The sequence below is a fragment of the Lupinus angustifolius genome, chromosome LG20 (genome assembly GCF_001865875.1).
Source record: "Lupinus angustifolius cultivar Tanjil chromosome LG20, LupAngTanjil_v1.0, whole genome shotgun sequence".
Taxonomy (NCBI): Eukaryota; Viridiplantae; Streptophyta; class Magnoliopsida; order Fabales; family Fabaceae; genus Lupinus; species Lupinus angustifolius.
Genome location: NC_032028.1, coordinates 17,993,061 through 18,019,397, shown reverse-complemented (window position 1 = coordinate 18,019,397; position 26,337 = coordinate 17,993,061). Strand labels below are relative to the sequence as shown.

Genomic DNA, 26,337 nt, shown 5'->3' with positions numbered 1-26,337 from the left:
AAAATAAAAAAGTTAAACGAAAAAGATGTTGGAATATATTAAAGACTTTACTAATAGTAATGGTTGTTGGAAGAAGTTAGTTGTTTCAAAATTTTGCATTGCATTAAGAAGGAAATAGAAAGACTATTTTCCATAATGGGCTTGCTTATGGAAAGGCCAAAGGTTAACGAGACGCTCAAGCATGCTCTTTGATGAGAAATAGCCAGAGAATCCTGCAGGTGTTGATGGTGGAAAATCTTCAGCAGGCATAGCAAATGGACGAATCATCTTCTCCATTGTTTCTAATGTCAGATATGATCCTATTTCTTGCAGCCTCTCTGGCCCCATAATTGGCAGGGTGTGCTCCTGACGCAATGAACTAGCCTCACTATCATTATCATCATTATTCTGCCAAACCGTATAACAACACAAAATATATTAGGCTTCACAAATATCAACTTCACCAGTTTTCTTATGTAAAGATCACTTAATCAGATATGGTTACCTCCAAGGGGGATAAATCGGCACCTCGGCTGAAGGTCAGCTCTATGCGGTACCTTTTTGGATCTTCTAAAGCAACCTGCAGTTTTAAAGTCGAAAGAAGGTTCAATTAATACCAAGATTACTATGTAACTTGCGCATTAACTAACTCAAGACAATCAGTTAAGTATTCAAAATGTTGTAACTGCTCATATTGCAGTCATTATAGCCTTTAGTTGGATAACTAAAGTCTTGTTAGACAAAATATGTCACTTTCAATGTCTCGTTTACTCTACATAACCTCATTTGACTCAGATTGATTCAGAGTGAACAATCATATTACATAGTTCAGGGGAACACTTAAAAATATGATTCATTAGTTTAAACCTTGAACTTGGGAAGTCATAAGATATCTGAAGGTCCATGTAAGGTATGGTAAACTTTGCACTTCGGATCAAATTTACCAGTCCAGGATACAAAGGAGCTTTAATAATTCACATACTCATATAATGTTGAGCACTTACCAACACAGTAACAGATATGTACTTTACAGGGGAATAGCCAAAATGACCTACCTCTGTGTTTTCAAACATCCTCAACACTATATAGCTCATATAGTCAAGCTCCCTTGTTTTACATAGTCGCTCTAGAGCATTATGGCAAACAAGACTCTCTTCTCCTTGAAGAGATTCATCCAAATTACAATAACGAAGAACATTCATGAGAGAATGGATATGTGATTCCTGTCAATAAAGTAAGGCAATAAAACAGAGTCTAAGGGAATCAAATTAAGAGAGATATTATATTCAAATGGGAAACAACAAAGTTTATTAGGATGTAATTTCTGAATGAATGTATTTTTACAGGAGATTTCAACATAATTTGACAAATTAAAATTGGTTCTGACATATGTTTAGTTATTTTTGTTCTGATTAACTTGTGACATAGTATAATTAATCAATACAGTATACAACACAGTATGAATCAAATACCTTCAGGGTCCGTTTGTGAGTTAAGTTTTAGCGGGGAATGAAGGGGAAGGGAAGACTTCAGAGTCATCTCACAAGTATATTTCATGACTCTCAACCCTTCCTCTCGAAAATCCAACTCGCAAACAGACCCTTAATTAAAAGGATTCATATTGCAGGGACTTTATATAAAACAAAAATCTGCTTAACTTCATTGTAACAGTGCCAATGGCGCTACAGCAGAATATCAAAACATAGACTGGAAACAAAATTTTGTGCATCAATTGGCACTATATACAATATAAAAGAAGTTGAACTTATAGCCATATAACTGAAAAATACACTAATGCAAGGGACAAAAACCTGCTTCCCTAAATGCAATATAAAAACACAAGTCCTTTTATGTCAAAAGCAAGTGGTCTTGGTAAAGTAAAAGTTAACCAAACCACTCAGCAAGTCAATAATGTTCAAAGCATGCTTAATAAGTCCACACTTATCAATTTAAGTAACCATTTAGGTTGTTAATCATTCATAAATTGGACATATTATATGAGCAATTCCATTATTGACATTTTCCCAATTTATTTACCCTAGTTAAAATCACATAAACAAAGCAGGGAGGGCAGAGAACTAAATTTCTGGCCAAGGTTATTATAACAAGATAAAACACTTACTGATGTGAAGTATAAGCGTGTTCGCACATGTCGGTCAGGTGTCTTCACATTTGCATACCTGTAGAAAATAAAAAGATCAGAATACAACAAAAGGATGCACGCAATCACACGAGGAACGGATAATTACTTTGGATCCAGACGATATTTGGTCTCTCTGTCATCATCATCATCTTGATCCATCGATGAAATATCACTTGTAGTGTTGCATTTTCGTAATTCATCATTCTTATGGAAATGTTTTAACTTGGCTTCTGAATCTTCCTTCTCAGTTTTCATGGATAACGAATGGTCTTGGTTATTCTTTAGCTCGGCCACACTAATGGCTTCCTCTCGAGTATTCCTCAGATCAATTAAAAGTTTTCCCAATAACCGTCGAGTTATCTGAATTGAAACCACAGAAACAAAATAATCAGGTGGCTATAGTTACATGTACATGTGTTGAAACTAGGAAAATACATTAGTTCACCACACAATATGAACTGCATGAAACTAAGACAATCTTATAAAAGTCCTTTAACCAATCAAGCAGTTTCAGACTTCACATTTTGTAAGGTGGTTGTTTCTTGCATCTCTTTGGAGAAGATAGCATCATTTAAATAAAAATTGTGGCCATAATACAATTATAGAAATTCATGGGGCCTTTACAGTTAGTAATCTACATGTGACAACATGGTATGGCTATACGCCCGTAAGTCTTGTATAAGATGAAATTACTGGAAGTTGTAAAGAGCAGACTCCTTTACTTATCATATCAAAGATATTCAATCACTACTTGTTTTTGCGGCTTATACCACATATTTCAAAGATTCTAATTAAATCAATTCTACAAGCTTCATGAAACATTATGACTTGTGTGCCTTACTTTTCTTCCTAAAAATGGAAAGCACATAACAAAATGTCACAGAACACATGTAAGGTTTCATGTAGCCCAAATCACAGTGGAGCACCCAAATACTGTGATTCATAAAGTGAAATAAACTTAAACACATGACAAAAGATATTAAAAATAACATCTAAAATGAATTATAAGTCTTTAGGTGACCGGGAAAGTGAAGGTGTTGCATTTACAATTTGCATCTGGAGGATGACGGCAGCAACAGTTTATTTTATTATTTAAAATTGTCAGCTTGCCTATGTTGAAAGCTTTTGAGGTTGTTTCTGGTCTTTGTATCAATTTGGATCAAAGTGATTCGATGGTAAAAATGCAGAAGATAAGGTTGAGTTCCTTGGCTCAGGTTGTTGGTTGTAAGTAGTAAGATTTTGCAGTAGCTGGGAAGAATAAGATAACTGTTTAAAGATATTTAACGTGGAATTCAATATGGGAGATTCCTTATGGAGGGAGTTTACCTTCGAGCCAATCTTCAGCCTCTGCTTTGGATTAATTCCATATTCATTTGGAATTACACCATCAGCAAGTGCCTGCAAATAAATTGAACTCATCAGCCACAGTAGATAACATACAGAAGAAAATAATACATGTATGTCTTTTGTTTCTGCAGGGTAACCTTATAGTTCTAAATTATAATTATTTTAAGTTTATCTCAAATTTTAAGCAAAACCAACGTTCAGAATTTGTTCAATGTGATAGAAGCTCAGGCTGGGCAGCTATAAAAGTCCATCGTTTTCTTTTGAAGAAGGGTACAAAATATGCAGTAAATGGAAGAAAATTTAAATCAGAGAAAGAATCGAATCTTTAATCCACAAATAAAAAAGGGAGCATTTTATATGATGTAAGAATATCAGCAATGCTACAGAGCATGGAATTTATACATAGTCAAGCGAAGTCATCAAGAGGTATAACTCATCCTATGTAACAAGAAAATGTATCTTCTCAATGTATGTCTTATATTAGTGCAATTATTTTGAGTTGATCAGCATTTTCCCGAACATATTTCTACATACCTGAGCAACTTCGAAAAGCTCATCCAGTCCATCTAGATTAAGATGTGCATTGTGCAAGAGATCATATCTGTAATGCATAAGTGAACATTAGTCTATCATCAGAAAAGAAGGAAAGAAAAACTACGAACTTCAAAAGAAACATATTTTCTACAAACTCAGAGAGCTGTTAACTGAGTATTAAGCTTAAGGCAAAAGTGCATAAGCTAGTTTAACGTCACATATCTGATAGTGATACTGAGATGCATAAATTGTAAGATTTTAAAGTGTTTTGGTTGATGATAACTCCACTAGTAAAACCTTGCCACAATGTAAATATTTTGAGTATAATTAGGAAAATAAGATAAATTAGAGGATCAGAATCAGATAAGAATCAGTTTGTAATACCAGAAATCAAGGTATTTAGTGATACAGAATTGTGTACATGATTTTCTGATTAAAATTGATTTAGTTTCCCTTTTCCCTCTCTATAATTCTCTATGTAATTTTGCTTATTATCTATTCATCAATGAGGAAAAAAAAGATATTCAGTTTTTCCATATTTTCTCACATGGCATTAAGCCATCAAAGCTCTAGGATTGTTCCTAGGGTCTCTGCCTCATATTCGGGCAGCCTTCGTTGTTGCATATTTTTACTGGTTTCTTTTTTCATCCCAGTGTGATCCAACTTTCAAAGCTGTCATCCCTTTCATTTTGCCACTATGTCAACTTCTCAAACTGAAAACCTGAAACCACTGTCACTAGTGATCCTAGTCATGTCAATAGCAATCCTAATCAACCTGAAGAATCCAATACCTCCTGAAAAATCAGAGATCTGCAGAACATTCAAGCCTCATGTAGACTCAGTGAGAAGAACTGCTTCAAGTGGTTGCAACTCGTTCGCACATACCTCAAGGGTAAAGGGTGACTTGACTATCTTCTTGGACAGGGACCAAAAAAGAGTTATCTAACATTTGAGGCATGGGATGAAAGGACTCCGTGATGATGTCCTGATTATGAGAATCTATGGATCCTCCATGATTACCGATAATGTTTGTTCCTGGCTACGGTATAGGAGATTTGGGCCTTCACTCATCTCATATATTCTAAGGCATGCGAAGCTTCCCAAGTACATGAGATCAACATTAAGACCGCATCCACTAAGCAAGAAGATAAATCTGTCACGGAGTACACTAATCTTCTGCAAACCAGCCAGGAACAGGGAAGAGTGATTTGCCAAAACAAATAATTCATGACAACCAGTGGAAGGGGAACAAAGACAACCTTTAGTGCACCTACTGCAATAAACAAGGCATACAAAAGAAAAGTGCTGGAAACTGAATGGTGAACCCCATGCAGAGACCAGAGAGTGGGGGAAGCAAGGGGGCAAGGGCATCGAGCCCATATGGTAGAGCAATATGAGACTGAAGGACCCTCTGGATCAGGGGTTCTACAATGAAGATATTGATTGGCTAAAAAGCTTGTTAGATTTTCTTGAGAAGCTTGATGGAGGCTGTTCTTTGGCCTTTTCAGGTATAATTGCATTTTATTTTTGCATGAATGTCTCAGAAACAACTTACCATAACTCATGAATAATAGACTCAGGTGTCACTGGTCATATCACATATGACACCCACATCCCAATTTTTCCACACATACAGTCTCAGACCCTATCCAAGTATCAGAAAAACTATAGTAGCCAATGGCACATTAGCTACTACTGTAGGAGTTGGAGATATACATATAATACCTACCCGTGCACTTAAAAATGATGTACATATCCCAAAATTATCTGCAAACCTTTTTTCATTCAAATCTCACTCATGATTTTAAATGTTATGATAACTTCTTTCTTTGATATGGTGTTTTTCAGGAATATGACTCAAGGAGGAGGAGGATTGGACTTGCTAAATAAAAAAGCAGTCTTTAGCATCTTGAATCATCTCAAAACCTAGGGAGAAATCTACCTGTCTTTTCTCAGCTCCTCGAAAATGATGTCATTTGATTGTATCACCTAAGCCTAGGTCATCCATCTTAGCATTTTAAGGTTGATGGGGTGGCAAGTAAAAGAGAAAATAAGGTTTCATATTAATATAGCTATTAGGAAACAAAATATATGGCCTTACACAATGTCCCCTTGATATCTATGAACAAGATTCCAAAATCTGATGGCATCGATATTTTTTCCAATTAATTACATTGGTACAAATACAATACCCCACCTAGTGGGACTAAGACTTGCTTGTTGTTGTAATTACATTGGTAAAATGATAATGTTCCAGCAATGAATCATAACTTATATCCATATTTGCAACTTGCACAAATATTGTATAACTCGAAATGTGCATAAAATATAAGATAAAAAAAACAACTTACTTGCATGAATCATAAACATCAGGAATTTGGGTGATGTCAAAGCGTCTGTTCAAGTAAACACACCATCAGTGTCTCTTCCAATCCAACAACCCACAACCAAAAAAATGGAGGCCCAATGGCTAAACATGTGGTACAAGGGAATTCATGACAGAGCAAATGACAATACCATGGGAGAATGTTAATCAGAAACTAGCAACATTAAAAGCATTTTGGTTAAAAGGAGCATAATAAATTCTAATTAAAAGCACATTTCAGTTTTTATTATTTCTGTCTATTATTCAATAATCCCGAAGTTTCTTTTTTTTCTTCAAATAGTTATAAATAATAATAATTTTGTTTATTTTGTATTCTTTTATATAAATTTGGTTTCATTATATTTGTCATTTTAGAAAACAAAGTTGATGTTAATTATTGCATTCCACTTTACCCATGTCTCTTGGTATCTCTAGTAAATGGAATGAGAAAGCATTAATGAAGTAAAGTTTTTTGAGTGTTCTATTATATACGATAATTTAGTTAAATACAGTTATACTTTCCTAGAAAGGCAACTCAGTGCAAAAGGCTTTCACCTAGTGGGGTCTAGGGAGAGTAGATGTGTGAAGCCTTATTCTCATAAGTCAAGATGTTGTTTGTAGGATTTTAACACATGACGCCCACGTCACAAGGCAAACAACCTTGTCGTTACAATGAGGCTCACCCTTATTTTAAAAAATTCTTACGTGCCAGCATTTACTCATGTGTAACCTTTCTTGCATATTATGGTATTCCAAGTATAACAGTGTACGTTTCTAATATATTAAATAAAGTAAATCAGAAGCAGAGCAACAAGATTAAACTAAAAGGGTTTTGTTAACCTCAACCGGGGTGAGAACAAGGACCTAAAAAAAGGCAATTTTGTATTAAGAAACTAAGTTTTAGTACTTTTAGAAGTAGCAAACTTGATTTCCCAATTGTTCTTTTACCCCAATTTAACTCTTTATCTTCAGTCCTAGGGGTTACAATCAACAAAAAATGGAAAATACTTACTCCTTGCGTTCATTATACAAGTCCCTTTCAAGCTTTTTCCAGCGAGCATACATCAATAGAAACCCCTCGCTACCGCAAGGTAATCCAGCAGCTATACGATCAACATCAATATTTGTCTTTCCAAGAGCTTTTGCTTGGTCATAAGGAGGAATTACATCATATAAGCTTCTTTCGGTAAGCATATCATTTTCATCCTTTGCAAGTAGTCGTACTTGTTCAGTAACCTTCTTAGTTAATTTCACCTGCCGACATTGTATGTAGGGGCAAAATTTGAAATAAATCAACAATTATTACCAGTTAGTTATTTTTCTGACCATTTGCAAATGAATTTAACAATTGTGACATATGCATTCATATAAACTTTTGTTATTTCTTCTGCTTATGGTTACTACAAGGGGATTTCTAATTTTCATTTGCAAAGAGATTGAGCAGAGTAGTTTGAATTTTTAGCCTTTTTGGTTCTCTATTTTCTTTTACCTTATTTGATTGCTTTTAAAAATATCTTGTCCTCCTCTAGTTATTAAAAAACAAATTCTCCATATGTTTAATCTCTTCTATTATGCAGAATAATGAATTGATCTCCCTGTATTTCTATTTTTCTTCTCACAATCAAAAGTTCTATGTAAATGTTATGTAACAACAACAAGCCTCAATCCCATAAGGTGGGGTCGGATACATGAATCAAACGACACAATGGATAAAATGTTTTGTGTATAAATATTGATCTCTAAATCATTTCTAATCGTTTGACCTATGGTTTTTTCTGGCCTCCTCCTGCCTATTTGTGTTTGATGTTGTACATAGATAGTACTAAGCCGATAAAATGTGAATGTCTTAATGTGATAATGTAAATGTTTTGTACACAACACAAATACTAAGCAATGGCTCTTCTCTAATGGGTTTCATTATTTACCTTATATCACAAATGCACCTTACCATTTGCATTTTCACAAAAAACATTTATGTTTGCAACAATAAATGATGTAGTGAAGTATTGGAAAATGATATTTAGGTCACATTCTACTTGGGTACTCAATCGTGCACTATAACACCGAGACAATGGGTTTCAGCCGTTCTCCGTGACAAAAAGATGAATAGCAAAGTGGATGGCAGTCACACCTGTCGCGAGTCAAATCACAACCAAAATTGCGGATCTAATTGTGACCCAAATCACGGGTCAGTAAACAGTTTGTGTTTTGTTGTGAGTGGAACCCTAATTTTAAAGGGGAAAGTCTTGTTTGCCTTTTTCTAATATGTGGCATTTTTTAGGTTTTGGTAATTTTACCATTCTCGACTTTCCCTTCTATTTAACACATTCAACAACAACAATAGAACATATTGAAGTGTTGAACATCAACTTCTACATATTCCAACAAAGCCCCTTCGGACCACTCTCTCATTCCCACTTTAAGGTGAAGCTTCTTCCCCATTACTCTATTCTCAACCTCCCACATACCCACTTCTTAGACGAAGCTTCTTCCCATTACTTTGTAGATGCACAACCATGACCTTATCTCAACCTCCCCTTGCATACGGACTACGAGAAGTGCTAAACACAAATAGTCAAAACTTAAAAGAGTATACATTACTTATATTACTTAAAGAATCACTTCCAAGACATTTGTTTATGTTATCATTTTACTAGAATCTGGTCATAGCCATTTCCTTTCGAATGGTACAGTGCATCTCTTTAATTAGCTAGAAAGCAAGAGATTTTGGAGAGCATCGGTCTAAGTATGCTTCAAAACTAACAATTTAGAACCAACATAAACCTATAAATAAAATTTTAGAACTAATATAAACCTATAAATAACAATATTTCAAATCTTTCTGTGCCACAATCAAGAAGAAAAGAAACACTAAATATACAAGAACTTAGAAAGATCTCTAGTGTAAAAACCAAAACTTAAAATGAAACCACATTGAGATTAATTTTAAAACAATAAGGGTTATTGTTTATAGAACTAAAACAAATTGTGTTTAACCCAATAAATGCAGAAAAAAGTTCGTAAGCATGCAATGAAAATAGTCTAAATATGGATCAAAGCTATGAAAACATTACCAACTTGGGAAGTAATTCTGAGGCATTGGGTGGCAATCCAGCTCCATCAACCATCCAAGGAAATTCTGGTGATCCATTGCTATCAGCTGTCTTTGCAGTAGATGTAATAATTGCATTCAGCCGAGCCTACAAAAATTCATTCCAGACATTAGGGTAAGACAAGGTATATCAGTGTTCCAATGACAACCAAATCTGACCTGAAAAGTATGAGATGTGCATTACATAAGAATTAGACACTGATTATTAGTAATTTAGAATTGTCATTTTGTGGCTCTAAGTCCTTCTCTAGTTATTTATGGTAAGTATTATCCCTTAAAGGTAGAGCAACGACAAATCTATAAGTTTCCAATCATAATCCATTTTCACCACCATTGAAATGCCTATAAAATAGAATGAGGGCCATATAAGTCCATAGACAATACAAACCTTGGCTTCTTTCATTTCAGTACTGGCATCCTCAAGCCCATCCAACATGGAGGAATCCTTACTAACGAGGGAAACCTTTACAAAAGACAATCATTTGAGTGAGACAGAGCCAACACAAGAAACATATCAAACATTTTTTTCAGGTGTAACATAAAATACAAACCTGGATTGGTGTTAGCTGCCCTTCTAGGTCAAGAAGACCTTTGGCAAAAGCAGCTGCCGACATCTGGTAACAGAAGCCAAGGACATTAGGCAAATTGACAACAATAAAGAAATAAATAAAAAATGTAAAAATCACTAATTAAAACCACTTGGCCTTCTTTGAATTGTGTGGCAGGGTGACCGATATTTAAGCTGTACCTGTACACGACCCTCATCAGAGCTATAAATCTTAAGATCATGGCGGTATGTACTATGGAGGCGAAGCAACCCTGTACCTTCTCCTACTTAAACAACATAATAATGAAACTCTTAGCAATACTCTCATGTATAATGATGTGCAACAAAGTACTAGCGCAACAATCCTAATTATCCTAGCAGTTAGGTCAAGTGCAGTGTAGTACAATTAGTACAAGCTAAATCCTAATGTTGGAAATGCATCATGCAATAAATGATGCATTGGGTATAATAGGGTCCTAGGAAATAGTTTAGTGCTTCCAAGTTCAATGTCTACATTAGATGTAACTTGTATTTATTCCTATATATAAATATTAGTATCCTGAGAGCAATCACTCAGGCAATTCCATCACGTCTCTCTCTTTTTCAACATGGTATCAATGTGGTTCCATCCTCCATGACATATCTTGTCATAATTTGCTTCTGGCAACTCTTTCCAGCCACCAAAATATTTTGGCGACCCCTTGCTTGTTCCTCACCCCTTTTAGACCCTCCTTTGCGGTTAGCTGGCTGGAACAGCCTCTAACATGCCCTTCCCTATTTCACCTGTTCAGCTCTTCTCTAGTAAAACTACAGCATATCAAGGAGGCCACTGGCCATCTTTGCGAGTACAAGCTCAACCCACACGTAAAATAAGAATAATCAGGAAATAAATTGAAAATAACTCCTACGATAAAAATCCTATAAAATAGGAAATAAGTGGTCTCAGTCAGCCATAATACCTTAACACAACAAGACCTAAACTGGAAAAATTGTCTAAACTGTTCTTAAAGAAACCATTCATATTAGAAACTGAATATTCTGTTTTGTATGCTGAAATGTTAAATGCATTACTATAAAACTGAACTTATCTCCCAACTTTCAAGGCATGCTAACAGAAAACTTTTGGGTTAGCTTAAGCACATATTCATAGTACTCTAGTATGAAGATCAAATGTCTTAGGAAAAACCAATACATAGAGCTCGTAAAGTTATTCTGTGCAGTATTAGAATATTATAGTTTCTGTACTCAGTTAGTTGTTTCACCAACAGTTGTTAGTTTGTTAGAAGGTTAACTTCTAACTATTACACTTAAATGTACCTCTATATAAAGAGCCTAGCTCTTCTCTTTGTAAACTAACTTCCATTAATAAGAATTCTGTTTTCTCTTCTACTTTCTCTCTCAAATTCTCTGCCTCTCTTGTGTTCCCACTTCTCTCTTCTCACTTCCATTTCTTACATGGTATTAGAGGATCTTCAAAGAAATTAGTTCCATGCTTTGTAAGTTTGAAGTTCTAGCCATGGGAGTAGGAAGAGATTTAGTTGAAGTGAGATCTGCTCTTTCTAGAAGATCTCTGATATACTTGGACTGAGATAGAAACGAAGTACCATCCCTTTTGTGTTTGACCTCTATACCAAGGAAATAGTCAAGAGGACCCAACTGTTTAAGAGCAAAATGGAATTCAGATCCTTGATAAGCTTTTGAACATGTGAAGAAGATGACTTCGTGACAATTATGTCATCAACATAGACTAGGACATAAAGTTTATAGGGCAAAGAGGTATGACTGAAAAGTTAGTTGTCGCAATTGTTGACTTGAAACCCAAGTTTGAGTAAAGAACCCTTTAACCTTTCAAACCACTGTCTTGGAGCTTACTTGAGCCCATAGATTACTTTATGCAGCTTACAAACTAAAGTTTTATCATGTTGAAAACCCAATGGTTGAGTCATTTAGACCTCTTCATCAAGAAAACCATTTAAAAAGGCATTATAGATGTCAAGTTGTTCAATCATCCAATGATGAGAAACAACATGAGCGAGTAAGACTCTATTAGTGATAGGCTTAACAACTGGAGAGAAAGTTTTATTGTAATCAACTCCATGTTTTTTATGAAACTTCTTTACAACCAGTCTAGCTTTGTACTTATTTCTAAAGACTCATTTATACCCAATTGTCTGTTTATGAGGAGGTAGAGGCATTACGAACCAAGTACCTAAAGCCATAAGAGCGTCATATTTAGCTTGCATAGCCTGCTGCCATACAATATTGGCTAAGGCAGCTTTGGCATTCACAAACTCGCACCGAGTAAGATGAACACTGGGATATATGGTCTTGTAGATTCCTGACTTAGACCATGTTTGCATAGGATGAGAAGAAACACTAAGTACAGGACAAGGAGCTAAGTATTGTGAGGATGAGCTAGAAGACAAAGAATGAGTGTTTTGAAAGGGAGGTAATGAGGAAGAATGGGAAGAAACATCATCAGGGAGAGGATTAGTATCATTAGTTGAAGAAGAAGACACAGGAGACACATGATCTTCAACAAGAGGAGTGAAATCTGGAGTAGAATGAGACATTGGAGAAATATGACAGTCATTGCTGGGAGGTTGAGGAGTACCAAAGGTAGGAGTGAGTGCGGTCTGATGCGACCCAAATGCGGTTGCATTATTGTGGTGACATCATTGTGATTTGATGTCACACCGCAATTGAAACACTAGTGATGTGTATGAGGACATGAAATCCTATGTACAATCCTACGAGTTTTGAGAAAATTGCTAAAGGGCCTAAATTCATCCCTTAATCACTTCAAACTGCTTAATTATGTGATTAACTTGGGCATTAACATATTTCAGAAAATACTGAAATAGGGATAGTGTCTCAGATTTCTGTTTAAGCAGAAAGCATCCACAATGGAAAATGGTTGGTGGCCCAAGAATAAGGGTACCATGTGACATTTCTAGAGTTCTTCATAGAAGGAATTGCTTTGCTGGGAACACAAGTTGTCATAGCATAAGGTTGAAAAGGATGTCTTGAAGGATAGGATAGGCCAGGTCCTTGTAAAGAGTCTTCACTGAAGTGTTGTGATGGGTAATAAGAGGGTCCACGATGATGTGAGGGTGGTTGATACTCTGAATAGAAGTCCCCAGGAAATTCTGGAAAGATGTGGGTTGGATAGTGTGGTTGTGGCCCATTAAAACTCTAAAAATAATTTTGTTGCTGACGTGGCGTATTATACGGAAAGGGAGGCAGTGATACACCAAAATTTTGCGGAACATAGTAGCAGGAGCTGACTTCATGTACATGGCGGTTGCAGTAGACACAGAAAGCTGATGAAAAATGGCCAAAACCTCTTCCACCTCTATTGTGACCTCCACAGTTGCCACGATAGCCTCCAAAGCCGCCATATCCATCAGAATACCCGTGAACTTGCGATTCAGGGTGTGAAGAGTAAAACTATGGTAGAACTTGCAATGTGAGAGGATTTTGTCGCGAATATGAATGTATTGACTTCGACGAAGGAGGTGAAGCAAAAGCTATGCCTTCATTGGCAGAGAGAGCACCAGACAACGCTTTATTCTTCTTCTTCTCAAGCCGAGACTCAAAAGTTAGCAAGAATGACTCAAGATTGTGAATGGATGGAAGATTAATTTGACTTTCAATAGATGTGATTACTGGTTGATACTCCTCATTCAACCCATCAAGAATGTAATCAATGTGTTCCGATGTTGAAATAGGAGTTCCGATGGAGATTAATGCATCCACAAGTCCCTTGATTTTCATAAAGAAATCAGAGATAGAGCTTGAACCTTGAGAAATAGAACGAAGTTGTGATCGCAATTGCTGACTACGTGCTTTGGTTTGGGAGTTGCAGAAAGAGTCAAGTTCTTCCCAAATTTGCCATGAGTGCACACAGCCAACAACACGTGGTTGAAGACCTTCAGAGAGAGAATTCAAAATCCATGAAAATACGGTTTGATCAAGCTCTTCCCAACGAAGATATACTAGATTCACCCGATTTTTGAGCCTATCATTCTCACTCAAAAATTTATGAGGAATTTCAGACCTTAACACGAATTGATTCGCTCGATTCGAAGTTAGCGTTGCGAGCATAAAATGCTGCCAGACCAAATAATTCTTCTCAGCCAGTTTCATCGACGGAAGAGGAAGCACTAGAGGAGTGGACAACGCCTGAAGTGGCAAGGCAACAGAAGGAGAGAGTAGCAGAGATGACTGAAACGTTTCAGTGTTGGTGGCGGCCATGGCATGATACACCATATCAAGAGTCACTACTGGTCAAGAGTCTGATGATTTTAAGATATCTTTGCTTTTACATTTATAGCGCAATTACAAAAAATAAAAACTCCAGAAATATATGGCTGACTAGGACATCTCACATTTACTTGAAGAAATGCTATTTCAATTTTACCTGGATATATCTTATTCCGGAAATATCTTCCAAGTTCTTCAGCCTGAAAAATACCAAAAAAAGTAACTAACATAGATGGGAAAGAAGACTATAAATAAGATTTCTTTTTATTCTAAACAACAATAGCAGTACAATTAAACTCAAAAGTCTCAAGCTGAAAAGAATTATTTATTTATTTTATTTGTATGTGAATATTAACCTGCTTTCTTCCAGCATGTGTAAGAACACCACCATATTTAAGAACCATAAGAGCTTCAACAGGCCGTTCTTCAACTTCTCCATTGCTTTTTGTAACTTTGACCCATTTAAGTGGCTTTAGTTGAACCTTCCTATATATTCCAGAGAAATGTCCTCCCTGATAGTGGGTAAAAAACAAAAAGAAATAAGAAAAAGAAATGAAAGGAAACAATATAAAATTTATAAAAAAGAACAAATAATGCGATTACTCTTGCTTTAAATTATATGGAGTATCATCCTCCTCTTTTTCTAGCAATATGCAATGCGGTTTGGCATCTCATAGTTAACAGACAATATCGTGTATTATGCAGTCTATTTATTAAGTTTCTCTAAGTTTCCTAATTCTTGCCTTACCTAAATAGCCAATTGGGCATCAGCGCAGCCATGTAGGACGATATGCATTCAGTCACATATTTCAATCAATATTATTAAAAAAATAAAAAGCTCAAGTATTTTTTTTCCAGAAGAGTACTGTCTCCAAATTCCAAAATGGCTATAGATTGAAAAAAGGTTACCAAGTAGAGCTGTATTTAACAGCTAACACAGGACTGAAATGTTCATGCAACATCTTTGAAAATCATAAGCAAAGCAATATAGAAGTTAATGCAGAGAAGTTGGAATAAAAGTCAAGTTTACGATCCACATAAATTTAATTTTAAAATTCCAATTACTAGTGGGTTCATAATATAGAAAACACAGTCAAGAGAATTAATAACCTCCTCAAGAACTGCTTTAACTTGACGGAGCTTTTCAGCATGCTCAATATCTTCAGCCTCACTATCACTTTCTCGATCTGGTCTAAATAATATACAAAGATATAGTTGATTCAAAACTCTGGCTTAGAAAACATAAATATATTCATTGAAAAACAGGTGCAGCTATTACTGGAATCATCAATGACAAACTAGACATGGAAGGGACTAGTTTTTTTAAAAGAAAAAGAGAGGAAATTTTAATAGAGAAAGAAATAGTCAAAAAAAGATTGGGGGGAGATCATGTGCTGGACACCACAGAGAAACCATCTAAATGGTTCTATCCCTTAACAAATTCGGAGGAGAGGAAACACTTTTGAAGATGCCAGAATTCATTTCCAACCACAAAAACTCCATAAACAGCACTTCACCACAAGATTTTACTTTCCTCCTTGCCAAACCCTTGAAAACAAATTTAAGGAAACTAATCCAATGAACTGACAAGTCCAATTGCTCACGAAGAATACCAAAATGTTTATTCCAAAGGAAACACATTGCTAGGCAATGAATAAATACATGAGGCACAGTTCCGATGTCGATCTAGACATGACACATTTCTGGAGGGAGCTACACAAGAACATCCAACTTGTAATACATCATTATTTAATTCTACCTGTAAAGCTTCCAAACAAAAGCTTTGACCTTAGAAGGAGCATTAGAATTCCAAGTTGGTTTCAATAACCACAACCAAGCCTTATGGGAGAATGTATGAGACATTAAAATAGAATTTTTAAAAAACACCAATAGGATCAAGGTTGCAGATTCTCATATAAAGATTAGAAAAAAAGGGAGCAGAATCAAGCTAGGTCAAAAGGGACAGAAATGCAACAGCTTTTGTATCATTTAATTTTCTGAAAAAAAGTGAAATTCCAGGAATGGACATTATCAAAAGGTTTACTTTTTAACTTAGCCGCTACATCATTGAAAAAACATTCTAGCTTGAAAATGGTCAAAAGGACTCTGGAACTTACTTTTGGACAGAAGAAGAAATTTCACTAGATGGATAAAACTTATACAAATAAAAGAAAAATAATGCATCGTTCTTTCTGTAGATAAAAACGAACCATTCATGAGTCTGCACCTAATAAAATAATAATTGACTCATGCAGTTGACTCTACTGAAGGAGCATTTGGATAGCTTATAAAGAGATTATGAGAACAACTTATGAAATGCTTATGATTTTACCTTTTTAGCTTATCTCAATAAGCTTATCAGACAAGCTTATGAAAATGTTCTAGTTTTAGCTTCTTTTAAAAAGTATTATTAAATAAGCATTTAATTAAGATGTTACCTCAAATGTGCCCGAATAGGTAGGTCATGGAGACTCTACTACCATGTTAACGGCCAAATAATCCCAAAAAGCTTAAGCAAAATAATAAACATTAACTTTACATCCTATCATAAGTCTTTGATTATCTTTTCCCATAGTTTATGGTATATTCTAATCCCTATGGTGTAAATTTGGTCTTTCTCAGTAATGTTTAAAATAGCCAAGCGATCAAGCCTTTAATGTTGCAGGTCCTTCATTAACATGTTAAGTTAATGCTTTCACCTTTCCTTATATATTGTTTATCAACAAAAACATTACCCTAGCCATACTTAACACATTTGACTTGATTCAGGTCTCTTGTTCTCCTTTCTCTTCCTTTAGCAAGCCTATAGATATGTCCTTCCCCATCCTTAGGGCCTAAATATTGGTATAGCCCCTCAAAAGCTTTGGCTTCCAACTTCTTGACTACCTTCTTAATATCCTTCTTAGCTACCTTACATTTTTCCTAGTTTTCAATATTCTTAAATTCCAAGCTTTATAAGACTCTCTTTTAAATCTAACCTACTCTTGAAAAGACTGCTTACAAGTACAACCACCAATGTTCTTTATCCTTTAGGTTGAAGCATCTTGATTCTCCAAGACGTCCTAAACTTAATTGTTCATTAAACTTTTAGACATGTATTTCGTTTTCTATATCGTTGTATCCAGGGATTCAGAGAATATCAAGAATTTTCAAAAACAATAGTACATAGCTTGAGAAGTGGAATTCTTATTTAATTTCCTATGAATAATTATAGATTTTAACTTGACCGTGTTAGCTAATATGAGAATCAGGTTCTTTCACGTGGTTGGATTAGCAGGCTTAACTTTCCTGATGTGTTTTTCTATTTGGTATTCTAGCCCCTTGCCTTGCTTTTCTCCTTTCATCTAAAAAGATTCTTCTTTCTTGGGAAAAAGATCATACCTACTTTTCTTCTCTTTCTCTTTCCATTCCACTAGCTAAAAGTGTGAAATTTGGATAAACTGGGTTCTTTAAGGCAAAGGAAATGTTGAGAAGAAGAGTTTAGAGAATTTAGCAGACCACTCATAATTTATGAAATTTGATTAAACATGAATGTCATAATGAACTTAAGTTGCATTTGATGATACTGTGATCTATATTTAAGTCTATGTAGGTGAAATACCTAGTGCAAGGCACCAGCATTCGTGTTGCATCTAATAGATCTTGGAGCTGAACAGCACTTTTAAGTTTTGTCTGTAAACATAAGACTGATTATATAAAACATGGCAGGACAAGAATACAATAGCTCAAATGAAATTACTGAAGCACTATAAAATAGTATTACCTCGGATCTAGGTCGGCCTCCATTATACTTCAACATTAAGTTCAGCAGCTTTTCCTCAGTGACCATCAACTTCACCTTCTGTTTTGGAGTTCTATCACCACTGCCAAAAAAGAAGACGAGAGTGTATAGGAAAGAGTATCATGTTTAACCAATTGAAGAAATGAAGTGAATAGAACATACTGACGAATAACAGCAATTACACAACGTAGTTCCTCAGATTGTCCAAAAGTGCCATTAATGCCACTACCCTGACGAGTTAGTCCCTCAGTAGGCTGTACTGGTTCATTTACTTTCCAAGGTAAAATTGGTGGAATCACTGAAGAAAGATGAGGTGCTTTTGCATCTAACAACATCTTTCGCAGGACACAGGCAGCGTCATCATAATACCTTTAGTAGCAGCAAGGAAAAATAACATTTTCACCAAAATAAAAAGGCAGAGAAACAGGCAATGCATACGAAAAAATAAAAGATATTAGAAGAAGGGATAATTTTTCAAAACAGGCAAATTTCTCATATGCTATTTCTTTTTCTATTCTGCAGTATGACAATAAGTAAAAATTTAAATTTTCTAACCCTTGTCAAAGGACATATTTAAAAGGAGATTTTGTTACCTCAAGTTGAAGCAATTTTCCTCTCTATACAATAATAATATTGTATTAATATGCATATACACTACCTCTGTCCTAATATTTCTAATTCTACTTAACTTTGATATCATATTAGAATAATTGATGAGTCTAACTTCACCCCAAAAGATAGTTAATAGGGGAAGGGTAACCAGGTTATTTAAAAGGGCATAGTAATTCTCATCACTATGCAACTTATCAAAGCTTAATCCGATAAGGAATAATAGGAAGTAGAATAGGGGAAGGATAGCCAAGTTATTTAAAAGTGCATAGTAATTTTCATCACTATGCAATGTATCAAAGCTTAATCAGATCAGAAATAACATGAAGGAGAGGATAACTCAAAGGATAGACCTAAAATGGTTAGGATTATGATTAAAATAATTATCTACAATTGAACAACAACAACCAAACATTAATCCCACTAAGTGGGGTCAGGTATATAGATCAAACAACACCACAATGTTCTATCATAAAACATGTCTATTAACAAAATTACAAAACATTGATATCTACATTTTTCCAAATTGTTTCGCCTATGATTTTTTTTTTGGCCCCATCTCCCTTTAGAAATTGGACATTGTGATCTCCACTTTTCACCACGGTATGGTTTGTCTGCCTATTGCTAAACTTACACTCCATATACTCCTTACTTCGACTTATACGAAATCCATGTACGTCTAAAGAGCTTGTCTCCACATTTATAATTTCTCATTTAATTTCTCTCTTGAGTGTCCAACTAGGACAATATCATCTATAAGAAGTGTGCATTGACACATATTTTTGGAATTGTAAGCACATCCAAAACCCAAACCAAAGCCTTTTGGCAAAACTTCTTTAGCTATTTAACATTTGCATTAGAAACCTTTCATTATTATTTCCTCATTTCAATATGAGTGTTATGCCCTACATGTTCTGAAAATTGATCATAGGCATTCTTTTGACCCAACAATTATTAGTAGAAAGTATAGAATATAAACAATGATTGGGCAATGTCCAAACTTCAATCCAATATATGAGAACGATCCTCCAAATCAAGATATGAGCAATAATTTTTTACATTCATATCCAGACGTCTATTAGAAAGGGTACTTTCAGCCAATAAGGGATTTATGGGATGGAATCAGTATGTACAATTAACAGAAACCAAGTTCTTGACATTGGTTATGATAGTAAAAAAAATTCCCACATCATCCAAGTAGCATTTTTCTTTTCAAGCATCAGAGTCTGAAGTCTTGCCTAACATATGCTAAGGATAGAAGGACTCACTAAAATACCCAACTCATTTAAATCCCATATGGAAAAGTTGATCTTACTTTCTGATTAATAAAAGCCAGGTGAATAGCTATCAATGTATTACCAATATAAAAAATAAAAAATGTAATTACAAACTTACTTGTATGAGTTTTTAACAAAGCTCCACCCATTCACATCACAAACATAAGAGCGTCCCTCGCTTCTTAGGAGATCAAACCCACAAACCTGCAATTAACAAGAAATTTTATAGTAGAACACATAAAACTTAGGAAAATGTATGAGGACAGTAATAAACCCCAGAAAAATGACTAACCAGCCTTATGATAGGCTTACTCCCTCATGATCTGACTTCTTCCTCCCTCCCCCTTCCTCCCTATATAACTCTTTTCCTATTCATTCTATTACAATCGCCCATCTTCTCTCTTCTTACACTCCTTGTTCCTACCTTTCCCGGAACTAATTCATCATTTGGCAGCACCCCACTTGCTCAATGATCATTAATGGGAACCACTCTCTTACCATCCCTCGTCTTTTTTTTCTTTCATGCACCTTCCACTCTTTTGTTTTTCCATTATTGTTCCTCCTATTTCTCCCAGAATATAAGTTCAATGCAGATCTATCACCAATCAATCCAGAAATTGGAAAATAAAAACAAATCTAACTGTACAAACAAGGAGCCAGACACTGTTTCAGAAGATAACCACACATAAAAAATAAGACTGTATCTTTTAATAACATGCAGTTAATACATTCACACCACATACCGCTTGCTTGAATGCAATGCAAACCTCTCTTGCCATTTCCTTCTCAGCAGGAGTTAGCAACACTGGATACCTGACCTGTCAAATAAGATTATAAGCATGCATCAAAACCTGTAGATAAGACAACCATTGGATGTTCAAATGATTAGAAGACAAACATTTACTAACATCTACCCCCAAACATTAGGACAACTAAAAAGAATAAAAAACACCAAACATGAGACAGTTACAAATTTGACAATCACTGAAGCAAGATTTAACATGTGCTTGTTTAAAGAGGTAGTTTATTTCAAGTGAGAATACTCCACACTTGCTTGGTGCTGTAAAAATAAGTGGGATAATCGAAAGTCGAGTGCAACTTACTTGTGCTCTCCTCTAATAACTTCTGCTATGCCTAGACCATCAAGTTAGTTAAAAGTAATTTTCCACCCTTTTCCAGCAACAACAACTGAAAATCAAATCACTGTGTTCCACTCTGTTCGAATTACCTTGTCAATGTATATCTTTACAGTCAATTAGTGCTCAAACAGAGGAGCAATTATTGGAGATAATTATTTATGTACTTATGGCTGAAACTAACCCTCAATGATACACATACCATTTTGTGGTCTGAGTTAGATTTGACACAACTCCACTACTCCACTACTCCAACATGCTCTCTAATTAGTCGCTCTGTTTTCACTACCCTTCCCCATCCCCCCAATTTTCTACTTCATATTCTTTATTTCCTAAAACAAAAACACACCACAAATTTCAATCTCTATGAATTTTGAATCCATCAAGATCCCCCTTATTTAGTCCTAATAGAATCTGCATAATAATGGAAATTTTGACGACCATATCTTGGAAATTCTCTCATCAGCCAAACCCCTTGTTGTAAGAGCAATTACAAAAGTTCCACATACAAATTTATATGAAAGTTCTCTATCAATGCACATGAATCATAATAGTGGTCCACATAGAAAATAGCAAGTAATGCATTCTGTTGGTAATCACAATAGAGATATCAAGAATGGTTTCATTGACTTAATTATTTAAACATATTTACAACACCTTGATTAGCCTAATCAAAATTGATTCTTGTCCATACATAAGCCTAAAAGTTACCCAAGGTGAAGTCAAAAGAAAGCTTAAGCTGTTAGGTGAAGGTTTAAAAGTAGTTATATCTAACATAGACAATAATTTTTGGCATGCTACTTACTTCCTTCCCATCAGTATTTCTCATAACAACACCATCAACGACAGGAGACTTCCTTGCCTCGGCATGAGCATATTCAGGGCCAACTGTATACACCTACAAGTATTTTGTCAAAATTCTCAAAGACCATTCTAGTATGTTAAGATGTGAGAGAGGTGAAACATGAAATGTTGAAGAAAAATTCCGAAGACATTTTTGTTTCTAATTATATAAAAAAGAACATAAAGCAAATATAGCCTAAAATGACAAACCTTTACATCTGTCCCTCCAGTTGGCATGAATTCTTCATAAATGTAGGAGCCTTCACGCCTCACTCTTCTAACATCTGGATGGAAATCACTGGACCTGTTGCCAACCTAAGAGCATGTGATATCCAAAATAAAGAGCATCTGGTTAAACTATATTTTGGTTGTACAAGTCAGGAAAAGAAAACAGTACATTTTCAAAAAGCTGGTTGAAGAATCAACTAGAGAGTGATCCTCGACCCAACCGTAAGGTTGTTGCTTAGTGGCTATAAGGTCACGGGTTCAAATCCTGGAAACAGCCTCTCCGCTTGTAGGGTTAAGGTTACGAACATCTACCCTCCCCATACCCCACTAGGTAGGAGCCTTATGCATTGGGCCTCCCTTTTTGTTGAAGAATCAACTATTTCAAAGCTCAAGCTGTTCGAAGGCCATGAAATGTTTTTTATTTATATTTATTATTAGAATAATTGGGCCCAACTCCACCTCTAAAGCTAGCTCATATGGGGAGGATTTCCAAGACATTATAAATGGCTTTTGACTCATTATCAACCAATACAAGGTCTGGAATTTTACATGACTGGACATTTGTGCATGCCCAACATCATAGTTTGCTCATATACCATATTAGAATAATTGAGCCTAACCGCACCCCAAAAGCTAAGCTAGGTCATAGGGGAAGTGTATCCCAAGTCATAAAATTTGGCTCTTGACCCATTCTCAACCAATATGTGACTTTGATACTTAACATTTATGACAAAGCATGTATCCTTTCTTAATATGGAAATGCAACATAATAACTGGAAGTGGAAATAGCACATGATATCCCAACCAAGTTAACCTGCCCACTTAAAAATAGAATATGTTGATTCTTATTACATTGATTGCAGCTTATAAAATATGACTTTTCATATGTTAATCAGGCAAGTAACCAAACCAAAACAGCGCAGCAAGTAAAATGGAAAAGAAATATCCTCTAGATCATTTCATGTAAACCGTACAATATTACACCAACCTAATTATGAGACTGTTATCAGCCTAAATCTTACCTTCCTAAATAATTCCTTCATACCTCCACCTGCTGAGCTGGGATAGTATATCATTATACTGTGGTTATCAGCTTCACAAAGGCACAAAAAATAACACTCAATAATACATTTGAGAAAATATAGTTGCTATAGAGCACATAAATAGTAGTCATCTCATCAATCATCACCAGAACTATAAGCTGTAATGTTTATTAAAAACAGATCAATAATCACAGCTATTCATTCAAGACAGCATTCTGCATGTATTAAAATGATAATTGCATTATAAGAGCATCTTGGAGAATATAACTTCATTAAATATACAGAACAAAAACAACTATGATAGATAAGTTAACTTTGCAACCTTTGTAAGTAAATGGAAATATATATTTAGTTTTATGCCAAAAAAAGTAATGCAAATAATTTCAACCTACATTTCGACATTTTATTTACAGATTGATAATTGTAGTTAACCTTATGCCAGTGTCATGGTAATGAATACACGTCTATTCACATGAAATAATTGGACAATAACTTTTAGGTAGAAATAACTAATTATTTCCAAGGAAATGTCATGGTGGAATATCATTTATTAGATTCATGCAAATGCATGTCACACCGACACATTATTTATCCTATGTAAAATATCAGGCATGTAAGCAAATGCACCAGTTTAAATATTTTAAGTCACAGAACCGATAAGACCAGCACACATATAATAAAAAGGGTAGCTGCACAGGACTCCCATGCTGTATAGGTTCAATTATATCACAATTCACAATGCATCTAGGTTCCACACACAAAGTTCTGGAAACAGATAAACTGGCTTTTTAATAAATGTATATTTAGAAACTCCAAATATTCAGCAAGAACATGTAGTTGGCTTTCTTCCTTAAAATGAATATCATCATACAGATTTTAGTATCCTTTTTCTACTTCCATGCTAGACAAGACAAGAATGAGCAATTATTCCCTATTATTTGTTCATAACCTTTTAGCTTAGTTTTCATTCATATGCATGTCCATATTGGGCTGTGTAGTACTGTTTACAGTATGTTTCATTTTCTGAATATTTTGTGCCTACAATCCCCAAATATTGTCATCATCTGTGTTATGGAGAAACTTGGGATTCTAGTGATAAAGCAACCCAATGCAATGTCCATTACATATATCAGTTGCTTTGTAGAGAAAAATGAAAGAAACGAGTGGCAAGGAAAAAAGTTTCACCCTTGAATACAAAAACCAAACTTACCATCAACAGGCTTCTCCACAAATGGCTTCCAGAAACGCATACCATGAACTTCAACAAAATCTTCTTCCTCAATGAAGTAATCTAGTTCTTGGTTCGGGACTTCCCTAATTACAAGGGCATACTTTGGAACGGGTATTCCGAACATTTCAAGACGCTTGAAGCAAAAATTGAACACTATTAAAAACATTATATATCACAAAAGAGATAGCAAGAAACCTTTTGGTTGTAATTGGTCATACGATAACACATAATGATAATACAAGAACTACGCTTTCAACATGTTTAAATGAAGGGGAAGAGCACAGAAATGATAAACAGATCAAAGACCAATACAGATTTAACAAATAACTTCTTTTATTTATCCCCCCTCCCCCCCAGCAACACTTGAAACTAACACAAACTCATGTCAGAGTTTTCACGGCTTGGTTAAAAATAATGATCACAATTTTAATAAATAATGACACATACAGGTCAGACATTGATTTGAAACCGAAGGCAGGCTGTTGAAGAAAAAGTCGAGATTTGGTACATCGTCTATTTTTTTAAAATACTTTTACTTTAGAATATAAATAAATTCAAAAAACAACAAAATCTTTATATGGTTCCAGGAAAAGAATCAAATAACAAATAAGTTTGCAGCCATAGTGAAGCTTAACTTTCGTCTCTTGATCTCTTTGTGGAACAGAGTTATCAGCTTAAAACAAGACAACACATCCATACCAACGATAGAATTTATTATGTTTGGATTTTTCCATAGAATTTAGGATAGGAGCAAAGAGAAGAAAGAAATTGAACACACTTACCTCATATACTTTCCTCCTGTCATGAAGAAGGTGCTGGGGCTCCAGTTCATTTACTAGAAACGGTCTGGACAAAAGTGCATGAGGAGCTAAAAAAATCTATAAACACTCTCATCCAAATATTTGAAAGTGAAATACAAAAAAGAAAAACAAAAAAGGAACACAGTAAAATAATGGAAAGATCATCTTAAGAAATTATTCCTGTGACTATTGAATGTCCATATTTTAAGTAAGACACACCATTGTCTGAAAAACAGAAACTAATAAAAATAATAGATAAAATTCACAGTAAATTTAAGCAATAGCCCAATCAAACAGTCACATCAATTCAATAACAGTGTTTCATAGCAAAAAATTGAGATCTCTACCACATCCTCCGGAAAAAAGAAAAATAGACATTCCATCACATTGTCATACTCAATTACAGGAATCACCTAGCAGAGATGGATGTGAAGTCAAAACAATAGTGGATGTTCATGGTATGCTGTGGAGATTTCAAAATCTTCCTAGAATTTAGTCTAATTCCATAACTGTCAATTTAAATTAATGTCTAGAAGGAGCCTGAAACAAAATATATGAGAAAGACAATCATTTCTCACGATTGCATATTTCAAATGATTAAATGAATCAGCATGGGAACCCATGGATCATACTTATAAATCTTATTTGAGAATTTTATGGTCAGCAAAGCTACCCTATGCTCCACACACCATGGGGAAAGACTATGCCAAAGGCATTATGGTTCCACTAGAACAGACACTTTTATAGGCTACAAATTAAGCAACACATGCATCATCACAAACACCACAACTACTTGTATAAAACAGCACAACCCCCAAAAAATAACTGCTGCCACTTTGAATTTCCGTGCTGCTATTATCAACAAGGACCAATACTCTAACAACCACAAAGACTCCCAATGTATTTCTTCAAATAGAACCGATAGAAGTATAAAAAACTGAGAAAAACTACATTGAATATATATTTTTAGAAGTACATCACATATTTTGTATATTGTGAAATCTCAATTTTAAAATTTCGATTTTCAAGACAGTGATACTCCGAAAACAACGAAATTCCCAACTATTAAGCAATCTGAGATGTGTCAAAAATCAGT

General features: G+C 35.0%; 1 protein-coding gene across 7 annotated transcripts in view; it reads right to left on the bottom strand.

The window, feature by feature from the left end:
- The window catches only part of LOC109335973 (inositol hexakisphosphate and diphosphoinositol-pentakisphosphate kinase 1-like), a 28,820-nt gene continuing 2,483 nt past the window's right edge, over positions 1–26,337 (bottom strand). For 2 of the 7 annotated variants that reach the window (XM_019572272.1, XM_019572274.1), the window contains exons 5-30: positions 25,224–25,287; positions 24,421–24,574; positions 23,190–23,260; positions 22,150–22,254; positions 21,902–21,994; positions 20,704–20,778; positions 20,079–20,164; positions 18,237–18,443; positions 18,057–18,156; positions 17,895–17,965; positions 15,404–15,485; positions 14,650–14,805; positions 14,451–14,493; positions 10,229–10,311; positions 10,032–10,094; positions 9,869–9,943; positions 9,443–9,568; positions 7,381–7,622; positions 6,355–6,399; positions 4,004–4,070; positions 3,449–3,520; positions 2,229–2,482; positions 2,102–2,159; positions 1,035–1,202; positions 474–559; positions 1–379 (exon numbers count right to left, since the gene is read on the bottom strand). In XM_019572272.1, the coding sequence (XP_019427817.1) occupies positions 124–379; positions 474–559; positions 1,035–1,202; positions 2,102–2,159; positions 2,229–2,482; positions 3,449–3,520; positions 4,004–4,070; positions 6,355–6,399; positions 7,381–7,622; positions 9,443–9,568; positions 9,869–9,943; positions 10,032–10,094; positions 10,229–10,311; positions 14,451–14,493; positions 14,650–14,805; positions 15,404–15,485; positions 17,895–17,965; positions 18,057–18,156; positions 18,237–18,443; positions 20,079–20,164; positions 20,704–20,778; positions 21,902–21,994; positions 22,150–22,254; positions 23,190–23,260; positions 24,421–24,574; positions 25,224–25,287 (2,902 nt within the window). In that variant the 3' untranslated portion in view covers positions 1–123. Of the gene's footprint in view, positions 388–473; positions 560–1,034; positions 1,203–2,101; positions 2,160–2,228; positions 2,483–3,448; positions 3,521–4,003; positions 4,071–6,354; positions 6,400–7,380; positions 7,623–9,442; positions 9,569–9,868; positions 9,944–10,031; positions 10,095–10,228; positions 10,312–14,450; positions 14,494–14,649; positions 14,806–15,403; positions 15,486–17,894; positions 17,966–18,056; positions 18,157–18,236; positions 18,444–20,078; positions 20,165–20,703; positions 20,779–21,901; positions 21,995–22,149; positions 22,255–23,189; positions 23,261–24,420; positions 24,997–25,223; positions 25,288–26,337 lie in introns of those variants that run through there. The other 5 variants (XM_019572273.1, XM_019572275.1, XM_019572276.1 and 2 more) reach the window with 4 other exon arrangements.